This window comes from Aulonocara stuartgranti (genome assembly GCF_965226115.1).
Source record: "Aulonocara stuartgranti genome assembly, chromosome: 12".
NCBI lineage: Eukaryota > Metazoa > Chordata > Actinopteri > Cichliformes > Cichlidae > Aulonocara > Aulonocara stuartgranti.
In genome coordinates, this window is record NC_138948.1 from 32590336 (window position 1) to 32609398 (window position 19063).

The window sequence follows — 19063 nt, forward strand, 5'->3', positions numbered from 1 at the left end:
CATCTAAATCAGCGGTCTCCAACCTTTTTTGCGCCACGGACCGGTTTATGCCCAACAATATTTTCACGGACCGGCCTTTAAGGTGTCGCGGAAAAATACAACAAAATAAAACTAGTACCGCTACTGAAAAATAGAAGAGTTATTCATAACACACGTGAAAAGACCCAGGAAAACTGAGTTAACGATAAAAACGATAACAAAATAACGCAGAAAACCGATAAAAACCCTGAAAACCATACATTTCACACCTGAGCCTCAACTCTCGCGGCCCGGTACCAAACGACTCATGGACCGGTACCGGTCCGAGGCCCGGGGACCACTGATCTAAATTTCTAATGCAGTAGAATGGGCAATGTAGCATTTACTCCTAATTATCATTAAATGTTTTATTTCTGTTTTACTCCATTAATATCTTTTTTTTTGTTATTCTCCATGTAATCAGAATCCAGGTTATGCAGGTCGTCAGGAGCTTCCTGAAAACCTGAAGATCAACTTCCGCTCCGTGGCCATGATGGTTCCAGACCGTCAAATCATTATTAGGGTAAAACTGGCCAGTTGTGGGTTTATCGACAACATGGAGCTTGCACGCAAATTCTTCACGCTTTACAAGCTGTGCGAGGAGCAACTGTCCAAGCAGGTATAAAAATTGAAGATCTTCCTTTTAACCTTGCAGTAACAAGTGGAAAGTGGTAGAACTTGCACTGAGTGTGGGAGCATAAACAAGCTGCAGCTAAAAATGCATAAAAAGTCTTACTGACACACAGGCTGCTGAAAATAGAGTGTGATGCTTGTAGGAATGGGGTCAGAAAAGGAGTTAGTTTGGAGGAGGTATCATTGTCACATGACTTAACAACAAGGTTGCACGGGTTTCCATTAATGTAAATGAAACTAAAATGATATTTATGAATGTTCAGGTTCACTATGATTTTGGCCTGCGCAACATTCTGTCAGTTCTGCGAACTCTGGGAGCAGCCAAGCGAGCCAACCCCAGTGATACAGAGTCTACCATTGTCATGAGGGTTCTAAGGGACATGAACCTTTCAAAACTGGTAAGTCTACAATGTACACAATAGGGCATCAAAAAGATAACCATGCTGATATTTCATGTTTTCACTGGGTTTTGCAAATTTGTGTGCACATGCGTTTAGATCGATGAGGATGAGCCACTTTTTCTGAGCTTGATTGAAGACCTCTTCCCGGGCATCCAACTTGACAAAGCGGGCTACCCTGAACTAGAAGCTGCCATTGACAAACAGGTAGGAGAGTTTGGAGAATGGATTTATCTGTTATTGACGAGGAGAGTGAAAATCCACAGTAACACCAAGTTTGCAAGATGGGGGGAACAGGAAGGGGAAACAATGGAAAGAGGCAGAAAGAGAAATGCGAAGGCTGAGTAAGACGGTCCAAAAGCCTAATGGAGAGTGAGGCCGCCGTATTTGTCATGTCAGACCTCAGGACAGGACATCGAGAAGGATACAAATAGTGGCATTTATTATTTGTAAAGGACCTAACCCGAGGACTTGTGAAAAACAGTGCAGGAAGGGAGAGATGCAATTAAAAGTTGGAACTTTTAGATTTTATGCTGTTTTGTTGCTGATCAGTTAAGCAAGTGCATTTGATAGTATTAGTTTAGTTTTTCATATATTGCTTCTGCATTTTGGCTTCATTTTTTTAATTAAAAAAAAAAAGATGTTTTGATGTGTGAAACCTTAAAATTGACTGAAGGTGTGCTTTCTTTTTACCACGACTGTATACTAAGTTATTATACTTGTAAATACAGTAAAAGCATTATTGTTACAAAAATAGCTGGAATTGTAACTACTTTGTTTCTTCAGGTGGAGGATGCAGGCCTAATCAACCATCCTCCTTGGAAGCTAAAGGTCATCCAGCTGTACGAGACTCAAAGAGTCCGACATGGCATGATGGCCCTGGGGCCCAGTGGGGCTGGAAAGACAACTTGTATACACACGCTTATGAAAGCTATGACAGGTAGGATTTAGTGTATTTTGTCGCATGTGAGCTTAAAGAAAAAGACACCAACTTGTGGTAAGCTTGTTTTGAATCTATTGTACTGTAGACACGAATATGTGAACAGAATAACCGAAGAAATATACTCATACTGGGACGAGATATCTATTTAATTTATGGGGTATCTTATTAAATCTACATATTTTTAGGGTAATATTGTTACTTTTGTGACCTTGTCATGTGTTTAATATAATTATTGCTCCATTAAAGTATTATATTATCCATTATATTAACTTTAGGAAAACAGAACATGTTTCTGCTAATATCTAATTTTCTTCCAGAATGTGGTCATTCTCACAGAGAGATGCGCATGAACCCCAAAGCCATTACTGCACCTCAGATGTTTGGCAGACTAGATGTGGCCACAAATGACTGGACTGATGGCATCTTCTCTACACTGTGGAGGAAAACACTGAGAGCAAAGAAAGGTCCAAAAAGTTTCTTATTGTGCACATATGTCACACTTGGGTATTAATAAAGCAAAAAATCATTGGTAAACATTGTTTTCCATGAGAACTTTGACAAACCAGTTCAAGTAGGTTATTGCAATTAAGTATTAATACGTTGGGACAACGTTGGAAGGTTCAAAGGAAACAAAGCTCTGTTTAATCTTCCTATTTAGTTCTAAGCTTACACGGATAATTAAAAATGTCTGCGGGCAATTGCGTATGCATTCCATGTTTGCTTTTATGCGTCTAAGTACACATCTCATCTATTAATTACTTGTTCTGATGGTGTTTTGCATATCTATGAGTGGGGTGTTCTCTGCGTATTTGCATTATTTTCCTGCTGCTACTTCCTGTTCATTTGCAGAGCTTGCTACTTTGGACAGAGTGAATTCCAGTGTAGAAAAGTAGATGTGGCAATGTGACAGGGCAGCAGCTCCTGGGTCAAGTAGATATTCCTCAAAGAAAAGAAGTACTTTGTGAAAACAGCTGTGTGCTGTCCACGCTCATTGTGTTTTAACTGATGCAGAAACAGCCTTGTGTGTATCATCTGGTAACTTCTGTGTAAAACACGTGCTCATGTAGTAGTCATATTCAAAGGAACTGATTTCTCAGCATTTAGAGTGTAAACCACATTCAAACAGCAGCTTTATCGTGCGATATTGCCTGAACGTCAGACAACGTCAGCCTTTTGCTTGTTTCAGACGCAATTTGTCTTTTGTGTTTCTGTTTTTGGATGTTTTCCAACTGGGAGGAGAGCGAGGAGAAACGGATTTCTTTGTTCATATTTAAAATTCCACAAAATAAATGACTCAGTTGTTGTTTTTCTTGCAAACTGATAGCTCATGATTGCTGGTTAGCCAAGAAAACATTTTGAACTCTTTTGTCTGCACTAAATTCATATTCAGAAATGTAGCTCATTTTTGCTTGAGGGTGACAGCACAAGGTCTTCATACCACCTCATTTTCGTAATCATGTAAACAAACACTTTGTTTCCCTCACAGGAGAGCACATCTGGATAGTGCTGGATGGGCCAGTTGACGCCATCTGGATTGAAAACCTAAATTCAGTTTTGGATGACAACAGAACTCTTACACTCGCAAATGGAGACCGAATACCAATGGCTCCCAACTGCAAGGTGGTATTTGAGCCGCATAACATCGACAATGCCTCTCCAGCCACCGTCTCACGCAATGGCATGGTGTTCATGAGCTCCTCTGTGCTCACCTGGATCCCCATACTAGAGGTGAAAAACCGGTTGTAATTATTTTTGTTTCATTTCGTAAAAGTTTGAAATCAAGGTATATTAAGGCAATATTTACTTGTGAATCATATAATTTAAAACCTGTGCACTGCATGTAGTTTTGACTAAATAGAGTCATGCTGTTGCTGCTTCTAGGGCTGGTTGAAGAAACGGTCCCCACATGAGGCAGAGATACTGAGAAAGCTCTTCTCTTCGTCTTTCTCCGAGCTCTACCGCTTCTGCGTGCAGTCACTAGAGTTCAAAATGGACATGCTAGAGGCCTTTGTAATCATGCAATGCATAAACATGCTACAGGGACTCATACCACCTAAGGTGAGGTATTCCCATCCACTGGACATGCACACGAACAGCAGCTAATGAATATTTCATTGATAAGTGACTCTTGAAGTAGAAGTGGAAATTTATAGTGAGACCAACTTGTATTTATGTTTTCAAAACCTTTTTAAGCACATTTATACCCATTATACAGACTGGGACTCATAGTTTTGTCCATATATTTTGTATGTTCAGTTTCATAGACTTGGCCTAACTTATGAAGTGCTCATCTCCTTTTTGGGTTCTTTTAATGATCCCTGAATTTCCTCATCTTAAAATGGATATCAATTTACAGGAGCAGTGTGGCGATTTATCCAGAGAGTTCTTGGAGCGGCTTTATGTCTTTGCACTAATGTGGAGCGCTGGGGCCGTACTTGAACTGGATGATCGGAGGAAGATGGAAATCTGGCTTAGAGGAAACAAGAGTATTCATCTAAACTTGCCAGACATTCCTCCTGACAGTGAGGACACCATGTTTGACTACTATGTCACAGCAGATGGTAAGCATGGCTTCATTAACTTTCAGTCAGATGGCGTTGTTTAGTTACTGGGTAGGCAAAGACATTATGTCTCATGTTGTACTTATGGAAAGTACATATGTGTATATAAAATTATTTTTAGTGATAAACTAAATTAATATCCTTGGATTAATATTATTTTGAATTTTTTTTTTTTCATATTTTGTGTTGATCTCTACAACAAGCTTTATCTTATTAAAATTAAATTAAATGTTTTTCCAGGTCATTGGGTCCATTGGAACACCAGAGTGGAGGAATACATTTATCCATCTGAATTCACACCAGAGTACAGCTCAATTTTGGTCCCCAATGTGGACAACGTTAGAACAGACTTCCTAACCCAGACTATTGCAAAGCAAGGCAAGGTATGGTTACCAGTTAGAGTAATTTCCATCATCAGCAAACACTAGTGACCCGCTTCCAGTGACAGCCTACACGCGCATGCTTTAACGCGTAGTGTTAAACTGCCTTCTCCATGTTTGATAGACAATGTGATGATGTTCCACATACTTTTCTTTTCCCATCATTCTGGCACAAGCAATCTTAGTTTTAGTTTTTGGATAATTGTGCAAGGCTCTTTTTAGCTGTTTTCTGTTTTCAAAGTCTAATCTGACCTTCCTGTTCTTGAGTGTTTTGTGTCTTTTCTAAATCCTCTATAGTATTTATTTATTGTCATTGTCAAGAACAATGAAATTGCGTTTGGGGCTTCCATACAACCCAAAAAAAAGAAGAAAATAATAAATACCCCTTAAAACCCAAGTGTACATATTTAACCCAGTGTGACTCCAATGCAATAAGACAATCCTTAGCAATAATGTTCGTAGAAATTCAGACAAAGACCTGAGAAACATGACAAAATACAACAGTGCAACCCATTCAATATTATTGTACTGTGAGATATGATATCAGATATGATAGTTATCTGTTTAAGAAAGAGGGGGGGGGGGGCAGGAGGGGGAAGAGAATAAAGATATGATGCACCAATGCAGACCAGTTCATTGCTATTAAGAAGTTGGATATGGTTATTGTCCGTGAGAGGGGGGCAGAGAGTTCAGGAGCCTCACAGCCTGTGGATACAGGCTGTTGGCCAGTCTGGATGTTCTGGCCTGTATAGACCTGTACCTTCTCCCTGAGGGCAGCAGATGGAAAAGGTGGCGCGCAGGGTGATGTTGGTCCCGCAGGATACTGTGCACCCTCCTCAGACAGCGAGTGGGGAAGATATTACTGATCTCTGGCAGACTTGTTCCAATAATTCTGCCAGCTTCTTTCACCACCCGCTGGAGTGCTTGCTGATCGGCCGTGGTGCAGCTGGGGAACCACACTAGAAATCCATACGTCAGAACGCTGCTGATGGCACAGTTGTAGAAGTTCAACATCAGAGATCTGGGAATGTGTGCGCTCCGCAGTCTCCTCAGGTAGTAGAGGTGCTGTTGGGCCTTCCGTACAACTGAGGTGATATGGTTGCCCCAGGACAGGTCCTCGGTCACAGTTACCCCCAAGAATTTAAAACTGCTCACCCTCTCCACCGCCTCACTGCCAATGAAGAGAGGCAGATGGTTGTTATGGCCCCTCTTCCGGAAATCTACAATGATCTCCTTGGTCTTTTTGGTGTTTAAGACCAAGTTATTGTCGTGGCACCATGACTCTAGTTGTTGCACCTCTGTCCTATAGTTTGTCTCATCATTGTTGGATATAAGTCCGAGCACTGTAGTGTCATCTGCAAACTTAACAATGAGATTGGACGCGCAGGAGGAAATACAGTCATGGGTGAAGAGAGTGTATAGCAGAGGGCTCAGAACACACCCCTGAGGGGCACCGGTGTTGACCACAAGGGTGGAAGAGGTGTTCTTACCCACTCTGACACTCTGTCTACGGTTAGTGAGGAAGTCCACAATCCAGTTGCACAGAGAGGAGTTAAGTCCCAGTTGGTGGAGTTTGGGACGGAGTTTGTATGGCCGGATGGTATTAAAAGCCGAGCTGTAGTCTACAAAGAGGAGCCGTGCATAGGTGTTCCTGTGTTCCAAGTGCTTCAGTAATGTGTGCAGCACTGTGGCGATCGCATCCTCGGTTGACCGGTTCTCCCTGTATGCAAACTGGTGCGAGTCCAGGGATGGTGGAAAAGCAGCTCTGATGTGTTATATTTACATTTATGAAGGTCTCATCTGTTTTTAGACTTTGACAATGAGTCATGTACTTTCTCCAGAGAGACAACCTGAAGTAAACTTTGGATAAACATTTAAATGTAACTACAAAACCAGCATCATGTGTTTATGCTCAGCAGACGCAGAGGATATGCTCTTACTTTCCCTTTGATCTTTCCTCATAGAATATGCCGTAGACGTGCCTCTCTTGCATTGGAGGACACAGTTAACTGTTCGCGGTCTTGTTCTACTGTCGTCCTTCTCATGTTATCCTATAACGTGGAAGTTAGTTGGGATAATTTGGACTGATGGCAAATCTAAATATGTTTGTTATAGGCTGTTTTGCTAATTGGAGAGCAAGGAACAGCCAAGACTGTTATCATCAAGAGCTACATGTCAAAGTATGACCCTGAGACCCACATAGGCAAGAGTCTCAACTTCTCTTCTGCTACTACACCACTAATGTTCCAGGTAAAGCAGCAGGTCACCTGCCTACGTTTCTCTTAATTTAGAAGAAACAGAAGTGTGTCACTCTGTGAATTTTTAACTTAAAAGGAGCGTTCAGTTAAAGAGGGGAGAACACCACAGGCAGGTAAACAAGAATAAAGAGCAAACTTTAAAAATGAACGCTGATGCAACAGAACGTAACACCAAGAGATCAAACACAGGAATTAGCTGAAGGCTTATACAAATAGTAGTAAAACCAAAAACAAAAGATATGAAGGATGGATGCAAAGTACAGTGAAACCAAAATAGACACAAACTAGGAAAGAGGGCGGAATACAGCTGAGTAACAAGGCATATTATAGGCTCCTTACTGCGCACACTCAGGGACCGATCGAGTGATGAGATACAGCTGAAGTAGTAAGAGTAGACAGCAGTCACACAGCCAAAGACAGGAAGAAAGTAATCGTTTCAATGCAAGGCAGGGGGCAGTTGTATAAGGCATTGCCAACCTGGCAATGCCTTATGCACAGAGCAGGTCTATAATGAAAACCAACACCATGACTGTGTTCATTTGCCATTAAAGAATATGAACATGTGTGATATTGATGATCTGTGATGAATTACATTTCAGTTGAAATTAAAAGATCTCTTTCTTTATCTCGCTGTACTTTTTCTTGCCTCATCCCTCCCTTTTTTCCTTTTTTTTAGAGGTCAGTTGAGAGCTATGTTGATAAGAGGATGGGGACCACTTATGGACCGCCTGCTGGGAAGAAAATGTCAATTTTTATAGATGACATCAACATGCCTGTCATCAATGAGTGGGGAGACCAGGTCATTATAACATTTCTACTGGTGTTTTTTCATTCATAATACTGGTTAATGATAAATAAATGAAAAACAAAACTTTTCTTGATTTAAGCTTCTTGCTTTCAATCACAGGTGACTAATGAGATTGTCAGGCAGCTGATGGAACAGAATGGTTTCTTCAATCTGGAAAAACCTGGAGAGTTCACAAATATTGTGGATGTTCAGTTCCTGGCAGCAATGATTCATCCTGGAGGGGGCCGTAATGACATACCACAGAGACTGAAAAGGCAGTTCTCAATCTTTAACTGCACGCTGCCCTCCAATGCTTCGATAGACAAGATATTTGGTGGGTAAAACACTGCAAGAAGTCATTTTTCTGCAGTCATTTATATTTTGGGGATTACTTCGCATTACATGTTCATACATGACAAGGTCTAAGGCATAATGTATAATGTATGTCCTGAGAGACATACATTATTTTATTTGTTCTTATTTTACCATTTCCAGACAGTTGTGTAGGTGTTGTGTGCTTGTAATATAGTTGCCAATCATATATATATCACAGCAAGTTAGAGGGATGAACTAAGTACTAATAAATGCCACCATACAGTGATTTCACGAAACACACTGTATCCTTTACTTTGGAAAAAAATATATAACTTTTCTAAACATCGACTTTATGACACAGGCGTGATCGGTGAGGGCCACTTTTACACAGGACGTGGTTTTAGCGAGGAGGTCCAGAGCACTGTACCTCGTTTGGTTTCCCTCACGCGTCGTCTCTGGCAGCTGACTAAGGTCAAGATGCTTCCGACTCCTGCAAAGTTCCACTACATCTTTAACCTGAGGGATCTCTCCAGGATCTGGCAAGGCATGCTCAGCACCAATGCTGAAGTTGTCACCTCTGTCCAGGTGAGATGTATTTTGCATGCTTAATTACCTCATTTCTAACATGACAAGTAGTTAAGAAAAACTTGAGAACATGTTGAGATTTCCACTGGAGAAACATTTTTTTTGGTCACACATGCAGGATTTTTCCAAGGACAAATATGCATGACTGAGTAAGTGACAAACAGGGGAAGTGGCAGCAGTATGAAACTGAGTGGCAAGAGCTGTCACAGGAGGCTTGCTGAGGTCAAAAATAACTAGGTTAAAAATATCGGCTGACAGTCTGACTTCACATTAAAAATCCTAAGTCAAATAATACACTAGTAATACAGTTTTGCAGTAACTAAGCTACCCCAGTGCTTTTACCTATTACCAGTCATTACTTTGTTATTACTTATTATTATTACTTTATTCCATGTAGCTAATTACCTTCTGTCTAACAGAAAAATAACGTAACATATATTTTCCAGACGTTGATGGCACTTTGGAAACATGAGTGCAAGCGTGTGATAGCGGATCGATTCACGATGCCTGATGATGTGGAGTGGTTTGACCAGGCTCTGGCAAAGCTGGTGGAAGAACATCTTGGTGAAGAGCACAAGAATATGGTGGACTATGTAGCAGAAAGATATTTTGTTGACTTCTTGCGAGATGCCCCTGAGGCCACAGGTACTACTGAGTCTGACTATATTGAAATATATATATATTTAAGAGATTTTCTCAGTTTTGTGACCTGCTTTCATTTTTTTCCTCACAGGGGAAGAACCAGAAGACTCAGACTTTGATTTGCCCAAAGTGTACGAGCCTATTGAATCATTTGAGACTTTAAAGGACCGTCTGAACATGTTCCTAAGCCATTACAATGAAAGTATTAGGGGTACTGGCATGGATATGGTCTTCTTTCAGGATGCTATGATACATTTGGTCAAGGTACTCTAAAGAGTTTTTTGTCGTGTTTGTGCCAACCAAAATAATCTACACTTCCTAACGTTTTCATCAGTCAGGGTTTTTACATTTCAAAGTCCTCCATTAATGTTTTCAGACCACCTTAAAGCCCAAGGAATATCCTAACAGTTTTACTTCAAGGAGTATAAATTGTGGAGCGTTCACAAACAGTTGCTCACTCCCAGACATTTGCACTCAGACACAGATTCCTACTTTATCTTTTTAATGTATTCCTACTTTGCTTGCTATTTTCTTTTGTTGCCTACAACTTACTGCAAATCTAAACATGCTTATTTGACTCTAGCTCTGTGTGTATTTGTAGGTGTCGAGGATAATCCGAACACCGGGAGGTAATGCCCTGCTGGTGGGGGTTGGGGGTTCTGGCAAACAGAGCCTGACCAGATTGGCCTCGTTCATAGCTGGATACAAGATCTTCCAGATCGCGCTCACACGGTAGTGTGCTGGCAAAAATTAATATTAATATTATTAATGATGTAGGTAGGGTGGTGTAAGTTGTAAACCTCCTAAGGATTGGATTGTGGAGTGGTAGTAACACCTTTCATTGTCAGATTTCCTTTTCTGAGTAATTTCTTCACAAAACATGTCAAACTAAAGTTGTTTTATAATCGTTAGATTTAGTTATAATCTAATCATTAATCATATAATCATCTATAATCAAACCATTAAACTCAGAACCTTTGTCACTGATGAGAAACATTCTGCATTATCAGCTCTCAGGCCCAGCAGCTAGTATATTCTCATTAGAGGTACAGATATCATACTAATTATATGATATCTCAGAAGCTCTGGCTTCACTAACATACTAACTCACCATCACTAACTCGTGCTTCCAAACCTGTCAAGTAGTTTCCTCCTTCAGTCCCTACATTCATTTATTGTCACACTTTCCACCGGTTTGTTCGCCAAACAGATTTTAATGTTTCCTATTAATATTAATGAACCACATGTTTGTCCTCTTAGCTTCACAGCTATCCCTGGTGAAAACGGATACCTCTATTGTGTGTCCCCTTCCTTCTTTTTCATCTGCTCTCTCTGATACACACATAAAACTGATTTTCAGATGCACATCCAGTACAGATAGTTCTCTTATTTCATGCAAACCCAATTTACTCTCTTTCTCTCCCTCTGTCTGTACAGTAACTTAGACTTTCTTGTTGCTTTAATGTACACAATTTCTTTTAAACTTTGTTATCCTAACACTATTATTCCTACTAGAGATTTTTTAAAAGCATTTATTTTGGTATATATGCTGCAGTGGATTCTTAGAAGCACACTAGACTGCATATAAAGAAGCATTTCTATCATCACAGCAGCCCTGAGTGGCTAGTAGTCATGCTGTCTGTGTCCGGGCTCTTTATCCTTATGGCTGACACAATGTTAATTTTCACTTAAGCAGCTTTTCTCCCTTGAGTGGAGAGGTTACTCTTTACTTGTATCTTGCTTAACTAGCTTCATTGTTCTCAAACTGCCATTATTTTGTCCTCAAATATTATTTCTTCTTTTACAAACTGGTCAACTCATCACTTTTGCTGGGTTGAGTTGGGAACAGGTGTGTTTATTTTTAATAACCAGCAATGCGTATCTAGTCTGGCAGTCACAGCGTAACTCCCAGCCACTTAGGGCTGTTGTTATAATTTCTTATTAACTACAGGATGGAGTATCTCATCTCACTGATAATCATTAAAGAACCAGATGAAAGTAATCTGTGGTTTCTCTCTCATGTTGTTTATGCAGTTAATATCTCCAATTTGCAGCTTCTTCCATTTTCCCTCTAACTTATTTTTCATCTGCCTCTTTATAATTCAATAAATTTGACATTCACACACTAAAGCAGGTGAACTTTCAAGCTAAGATGTGCTTCACTTTCATCGTCCAAGCCTCAAACTGGGGCGCCGACACTTTTTTTTTTAAACCGCTCTCACCAATAAATGTAGTTTGAGCTTCAATCTCATGAGAAATTTCATGCAAATTGGCACATAAATAGATGAATTAAAGTTTTTATGCGATCTAGTTTTCTGCTGCTGCACTTTTTGATTGCATTTAACTACGTATGGATGATTTTTAGAAGCTGTAAAATTAGTTATTAGTGAAGAAAGGGTGTGCATATTTATTTTATGCTTTTCTTTTCCAGCTCATACAATACATCCAACCTGATGGATGACCTGAAGAGTTTGTACAGAACAGCTGGCCAGCATGGAAAAGGCATCAGCTTCATCTTTACTGACAACGAAATAAAAGACGAGTCCTTCTTGGAGTACATGAATAATGTGCTGTCATCTGGAGAGGTCAGCAGCACACACAAGGAGAAAAGATTCCAAATAATCCGTATTCATAGTAATGTAATCCTCTACTTAATGTGGGTCACAGTTAAGGCTGTGAGACCAGAACAACAAGAGAATATGCAGTGTGCAGTGTTTGAAAGTTGTATAGTTTTAAATTAAATAATCAATGAGAGGTTAAGGTATCTTTAAAAAGGCATCTGGTTGTTTCTACTTCTTTTATATCATTAATAGACAGTAGTGATCCAGTGCTGTGCATGTGCATGGACTGCATTGGCTCTGTTGTTGTTTTTCAGGTGATATTACAGTATATCCTATGGTTTGTAATCAGGAGTTATAGCTTGGGGAAACAGTTACTTAGATATAAGTTGCATTCTAACTTGTTTTGAGCCACTAGTAGAGTCTTATTTGATAAGCTGCCATGTGATGTTGCTACCATGATATCCATTTCTCTTTGTGGATTTAGCTAAGTGAAGTCAACAAGATATAAGCACATGTTTCACAAGCTATATGGCCGATTTCTAACCCCAAGATATTTTAAAGGTAGTATAAAAGATGGAATTTGGGGAGATGAATCTAATCTTCATCATCTTCTTAAATAGAAATTCATGTATGCTACACTTGACGCAGCCTAATATTGACCATGAACACTACAGCTTGCTCCGTACCAGTCCAACTTAGTGTGTCACTATTAACTTCAACACAGTGTTTGAAAGTAACTGGCATAGCCTGCACTAAACTGTACCAAACTGCCTAGTGCAGTATTTATATGGAACTTTTGAATAATATAAAGGAGAATACTTCAGTTTGTTTTGCAAGATGTTTCACCAAAAACACAAGTCAGCAACTCATCATGTCTGATTTAAAAACTCTAAAATGAATTTTGGGGCAAAATGCGCAGACATAGTTTGTGTGTTTTCTGATATTTGTTGAATTATGTGAAAAGTTACTCGAAATTACCCACCTTTATTTAAAAAAAAAAAAAAAAGACAAAACAAAACGAGTTACTCTATTTATTCAAACTCCTGTTCTGTAGCACAACAGGCTAAAGTACAGCCTCTAGCTAGCGCTAGTAACTTTAATAATATCAGCACCATAAAGCCATCACAGGGTCAAGAATGAAATATGGAATGTGCTGAGAGCTTAAGCAGAAAATGTAATTATTCTTATTATGTACTGAGCCGTATCATGCCGTCACTGGAAGCGACACCAATGCGCATTCTGTTAAATTTTATTGCTCATTAGCTGAAGGTGCTGAAATGGCCTTTTAGATTATTCTGGGCCACTTCAGTCTCTGTTCATAAGGCATTCAAAATGTTATCCATACCTTTTATTTCCTGTATTTATTATACAGGTTTACCATAGTTATATATTCTCTAAAATGTTTTTTTCCAAAGCTACTCTTGCTTTTCTAGATGGGTTTGGACAAAGACTGACTGACTTTTCATTGACTTTTCTGCTAAATGGCTAAAATTCCTCAACACTTAATGCAAGTTTTGTGTTCATCCCCTAAAATTATATCATAAAGTCTGAAATGTAAGCCTGCCATAAAACTTTAACTGTTTATAAAACTGTTTACAGAGCTCAGTTAGTGTTGGTGTTGAAAAATATATGGTTCCAAGTTTAAGTAAGAGGTTGGAGTCTCATTGTCTGATAGTCCATCTGAATGACTCATACTGATATTTTATATTAGATAATGTTACTGTAATTGGTCTGTAAGGCACTACAGTACAGAAAGCTACTTGGTGCTTCCTTAAGCAAGTTTTCAATCCATTGGTGTCTTTGTTCTGCAGCTTTTCTTTGCATGCTTTACAAACTTAATGTTTTATATTGCATGCATTTTATATTTATATTTTTGTAATTTGCCTTTGAATTGCTTTATAGTTACTGGAGAGGTGGACTTAGAGGTGGTGTTTATTAGAAAATTGTACAATTTATGAATTCTTTGGCACAACTATAATTGTCTGATTCACATATTATCTTTTTATGAAAGCACTGGCACCAGCTATTTAACAGTCACACATAGTTTTGGAAAACCTACAAACTGTTGTACTCGCTCAGATAGCTGTGTATATTCACTTCAAGTCAGCTTAATTTAGTTTTGTTTAAAAATCATCAGTTTACAACACAAGTCTACTCAAAGTGCTTCAAATTGTGAGGTCAAACCCTTAAAATATTAAAGAGAATCCCAATAGTCCTCAACAAGCAATTACTTGGTGACATTTGGGAGAAAGGACTCTATTTTAACATGAAAAACCTTTGAGGCCTGTGTGAGAAGATAAGGAAAAGAGCAGGATAAAGAAGCATGTTAGAAGACAACATTTTGTTTTAGCACTGCATTCCGCTTTGAGTGCAGTAAACATTTCATGAATGCAATCTTAAGAGAGCACGAGTCGTATCAGTTCAGTGCAATTTTAAAAGTGTATTTTCCTCACCATTATGACCGAGTTGCAGTTATTTTCTCTTTGATATTTGTAATGAAATGAAACTATAATGGACAATCACATACAAGTACACCTCTGTGTACTACAGCATTCTTCATTACATCTGCTGAAAGACTCTTTCTCCACTCCCAGAATTTTGTTTTCATCTTTGTCCTGCCCTTTGATTTTTTTCCCCGCTAGTTCTTATGCACATTTCTTACTGTCTTCTCTCTACTCGATGGTTATATTTTCTCTTCCCTTTCCTTCTCATCTTTTCTCCTCCTCTCCATGTTTGTTTACACAGTTGCGAGGGGTTGTATGAATTTTTGCCACCACAGGATATTTAGACAACTTTCAAAGCCCTTATTTTGAACTCCGTATATTTACATTTTGTTATTCGGGAAGTCACTTAATAAAAGAGGTCAGAAGTCAGATCAATTCATGTGACAAGTATTAAGCTTCCAGTGAGGTTTACCAGCACTCACCAAGCTGAAGCTCTTACACTGTTCGAAGTCAGTGGATATCATTGGATTTGACATTTAACACTATGGGAACACCATGATAAGAGCCATGCAGTTGCTTTTACCCTGTTAGTTTCCCACTTGTTTTCCCTTCTTTCAATTATTTATTTTCCCATCTTTTTGTCTTCTTTTCTTTACTGTGTGAGAGAAAGTGACAGAGATGAGAAACAAAAAGGAAAAGCAAGCTGTTATCGTGATATTGTTTTTTTGTGAGAGTAACAGATGGTTAGGGACACTTACCACAACACCACATAGTCCCCCATGACACTGTTTCACTTTCTTAAATCTGAGTTACATGTTCTCTCTAATGGAAACTGGGGATTTGGAGAAATGACTCAGCTTAAAACATTTAAACAGTGAATCTCGTACCTTCATCCACTTGGTTAAACTTGTACCCACCCAGCAAGCTGTTTTAAAACTCACCATTTCAAGATTTTTTGCCAGCAGTCACATACATTTAGTTCATCAGCCAACCAATATACACTTCTACTGAAATTGCTAAGGAAAGAGGTTGAGGTAAGAAGAAGTGACAACTATTGTGAAGTGTGAGGAAGAAGAAGATCCAATTAAAATAATGTTAAAAAATGGTCAATAAAACACAGTATTGTGTAGGGAAATACATGAATGTTTCTAACATTCATGTCTTTGGACTGTGGGAGGAAGCCATTGTATTTGAAGAGAACGTCCAAGGTTTGCACCCACAGCCTTCCTGTGAGGTGACAGTGCTAATCACTGCATTTAAAAGCTGCAACTGCTAGATCTCTGTATGGGAAATCTTTGATCAGATCAGATTGAAAAATTACTCTGTAAAAGATTTGGTTGGCACTATTATCGGAGTAGAAATGTTTGAGCTTTAAAATACACAGCAGTACAGGTACATGGATTGTGGCTGCAGGGGAGGATGAGACACATCGGAGCTCCATCAGCTCATCAGCTAAAAAACGCTGCGGCCATGAGTTGTAAGAGACGACAGCCGAAATTAAGAAAAGTGTTAAACGAGCGAACTATGGTTAGGTCCGTCAGTATTGTGATATCAGAGACACAACTGCATGTTTCTGCCTTCAGGTGTCCAACTTGTTTGCCCGTGACGAAATAGATGATATCCTCAATGATCTCATCCCTGTCATGAAGCGAGAGTTTCCCCGGCGACCTCCAACCAACGGAAACCTGTACGATTACTTCATGTCACGAGTTCGACATAATCTCCACGTCATTCTGTGCTTTTCCCCTGTTGGGGAGAAGTTCCGGAACCGAGTGTTGAAGTTTCCGGCGTTGCACCATGGACTGGTTCAGCCGCTGGCCCAAAGATGCACTGGTTGCAGGTATTTTTAACACACAGTTTTATTTTCACAAATGTGACCTGTCTGGTGCTCGCATTTCTTTTCAAAAATGTATGCGGTACATGTTATACTCTGTTTATTTCAAAGTGGATGCTGTTATATGAATACAAGATATCGACTTTCTTTGCGCTCTCTGAGGTTTTTCTTCAGTTAATAATGTCCTGTCTCGTTTCTTCCTGTCCTTCAGTTTCAGAGCACTTCCTGTCTGTTTATGACATAGACTGCTCAGCCCAGGTTAAATGTGAGGTAGTTCAGTGCATGGGCTCCTTCCAGGATGGTGTAGCGGAGAAATGTGTGGACTACTTCCAGAGGTACAGTACATATTAGGGGTGCAACGATACACAAAATTCACGGTTCGGTTCGATACTTTGGTGTCACGGTTTGATATTTTTTCGATACAAAAAAATGTTCATGCCTTTTTAATTTGTCATTTATTAAAATTATAAATATATATTTTAACTCAAAAGTACAGTTTTTAAATTTAACCCTAACCCTTGTGCGTGTTTTTTATTTTGACAGCGAATGCGCACCTGCGGACCACTTATGTGCAGCCCTGGTTATTTAGCTCGTCATATTGCAGCCACAGAAATTCTTTTGTCCATGAAACCATAAAGCTGCACTTTCTTTTTGCCTTATAGTCTGATTTGTCATAACTTCTCCGTTTTGTGGTAAGCTTTTCTTTGGCTGTCACTTCTTCACCCCGACCTGTCTTATTTGGCTCAGCAGAACTGAAATGCTTTTACACACACACTCACATAAGCTCAGCGATTCTCTGCGCGATCAACCTCTCACATGTTTAAGCTTGCTGCGGGAGATTTCACTTGTCATGTTTGCATAGTAAGCTAACGATTAATAAGACGATGTCAGAGGAATTGGTGCACAAATTATCATCACTCACAGATCAGTGCTGTCGCTCTCTATACACAGTTCGCAAGATTGCAAAGTGAAAGCAAAAAAACAAGCGCAAATTCAAACGCGATTTCAATATGTCACATATTGACAGTGGCTCACCGATGCCAATGACATAATTACCCAGCTACATTTCTGAAAGAATGCAAAAGCATTGACATATATTTTTCCTTCCTACAATAGCCCGACGGGCAGGGTAGCCCGTCTGAAAAAAATCGCTAGCCCCTGGACGTCGGGCTAGCGATATTGCGAGCCCTGTATCTGATTGAGGAATCACTCATCTTTGGAAAAGAGAGTTTATTACAGAGAAATGCCTCTTTCCAAAATAAAAGCTATGCTATCCGCTTCTTCTGGGCTATATTCTCAGCAGCATAAGGAGAATCATGTGCTAACAGCTGTCTAAATAACTCGGCTAAAGTTAGTAGCATGCTTGTTGTTTTTGTCTTTGCACTAGGATGATGTCGGCGTAAATGTGCAGTCATATTCGTTGTGTTCCCACTAGTGCTTTCAGGTTAATCTCGTTAAAATGACCTTAACGCCACAACACGGCAAATCTCCGTTAACGAGCTACCCCTGATAGCCCCGTGCATGGGGCTAGACGGCCAACACGTTAACGAACTAACTGCGCTAACACACTAGCTCCCACCCATGTAATTGAGCATTGCGTGGCACATCCAACATACTGTTTTACTTTAGTCCATGACGCGCTTACCTTCAGGGTCATACGTCACATGAAAACCAAAATAATTCCAAACGCCAGATCTGAATGAGGGTGGGGGAGGTTCAATTTGCCATGTTGCAAGGAGAGCTTAACTTCTGTCTCGCTAGCTTGCCCTGCGCTCTTCCTTCTGACAATGCTGTCTGTGTGGAGCGCTCAGTGGATCTGCGCTCGACAGTGCAGCCTAGGCGGAGTAGTCGAACGCAGATTCACTGAGCGCTCCACACAGACAGCATCGTCAGAAGGAAAGTTGATAAAATAAATTACAAATGTTGTATTGTTCGATACATATGCGTACCGAACCGAAAGCACTGTATCGAACGGTTCAATATCGATACGAATATCGTTGCACCCCTAATATATATGTATATATATATATATGTGTGTTTGAAGATTATATGCATATATGTGAAGATTGTTTTATGTGTGTCTGCAACGCATGATGATTGTCATAATATTTAGCATGTTGCAGTATTAATGTAACCCAATTTGTTTGAATTTAGATACCGACGCTCCACCCATGTCACACCCAAGTCTTATTTATCCTTCATTCAAGGCTACAAAACCATCTATAAAGAAAAGAGGTCTGAAGTTCAGACTTTGGCCAACAGGTAAATTGTTCAAAATGAGTTCAACAATGTTGTGCAAATGATAACATATGCAAGTTGTGTTGCCATTTAAGCAAACAGAAACCCAGATAGTAGACAGACAGTACACAGAAGCAACAAGTTTGCTGTAATCATATTTGACTTGATCAACTGTATTCAAAATTTCTCCTCTTCAGGATGAATACTGGTCTCCAAAAGCTGAAGGAGGCATCGGTGTCAGTGGCAGCTCTCAGCAAAGAACTGGAGGTGAAAGAGAAGGAGCTACAGATTGCCAATGACAAGGCTGATATGGTACGTTTGTAGGCAGGGAGGGGATTTTTATTTGTATGTGTGTGGGTTTAAGGTTCAACAAGCATACAGAATGCTTCAGCTGGCTTTTTAGTTGCATTTTTATTAAAACAGCAACACGGTCTATGAACTAATCAACAGAATTGAATGGATACAT

At 39.6% G+C, this 19063-nt stretch overlaps 1 protein-coding gene across 1 annotated transcript in view; it reads left to right on the top strand.

The window, feature by feature from the left end:
- The window catches only part of LOC309718791 (dynein axonemal heavy chain 5-like), a gene marked incomplete at its 5' end in the record, with an annotated part of 128249 nt that overhangs the window by 17712 nt on the left and 91474 nt on the right, over nt 1-19063 (top strand). The window contains 22 exon segments of the mRNA XM_082554354.1: nt 443-637; nt 915-1049; nt 1149-1256; nt 1836-1989; nt 2310-2456; nt 3479-3720; nt 3874-4050; nt 4349-4553; nt 4794-4936; nt 7049-7183; nt 7868-7990; nt 8099-8312; nt 8655-8878; nt 9325-9523; nt 9612-9784; nt 10122-10252; nt 11952-12105; nt 16109-16314; nt 16316-16365; nt 16571-16694; nt 18514-18621; nt 18795-18909. Coding sequence (XP_082410480.1) covers nt 443-637; nt 915-1049; nt 1149-1256; nt 1836-1989; nt 2310-2456; nt 3479-3720; nt 3874-4050; nt 4349-4553; nt 4794-4936; nt 7049-7183; nt 7868-7990; nt 8099-8312; nt 8655-8878; nt 9325-9523; nt 9612-9784; nt 10122-10252; nt 11952-12105; nt 16109-16314; nt 16316-16365; nt 16571-16694; nt 18514-18621; nt 18795-18909 — 3462 coding nt within the window.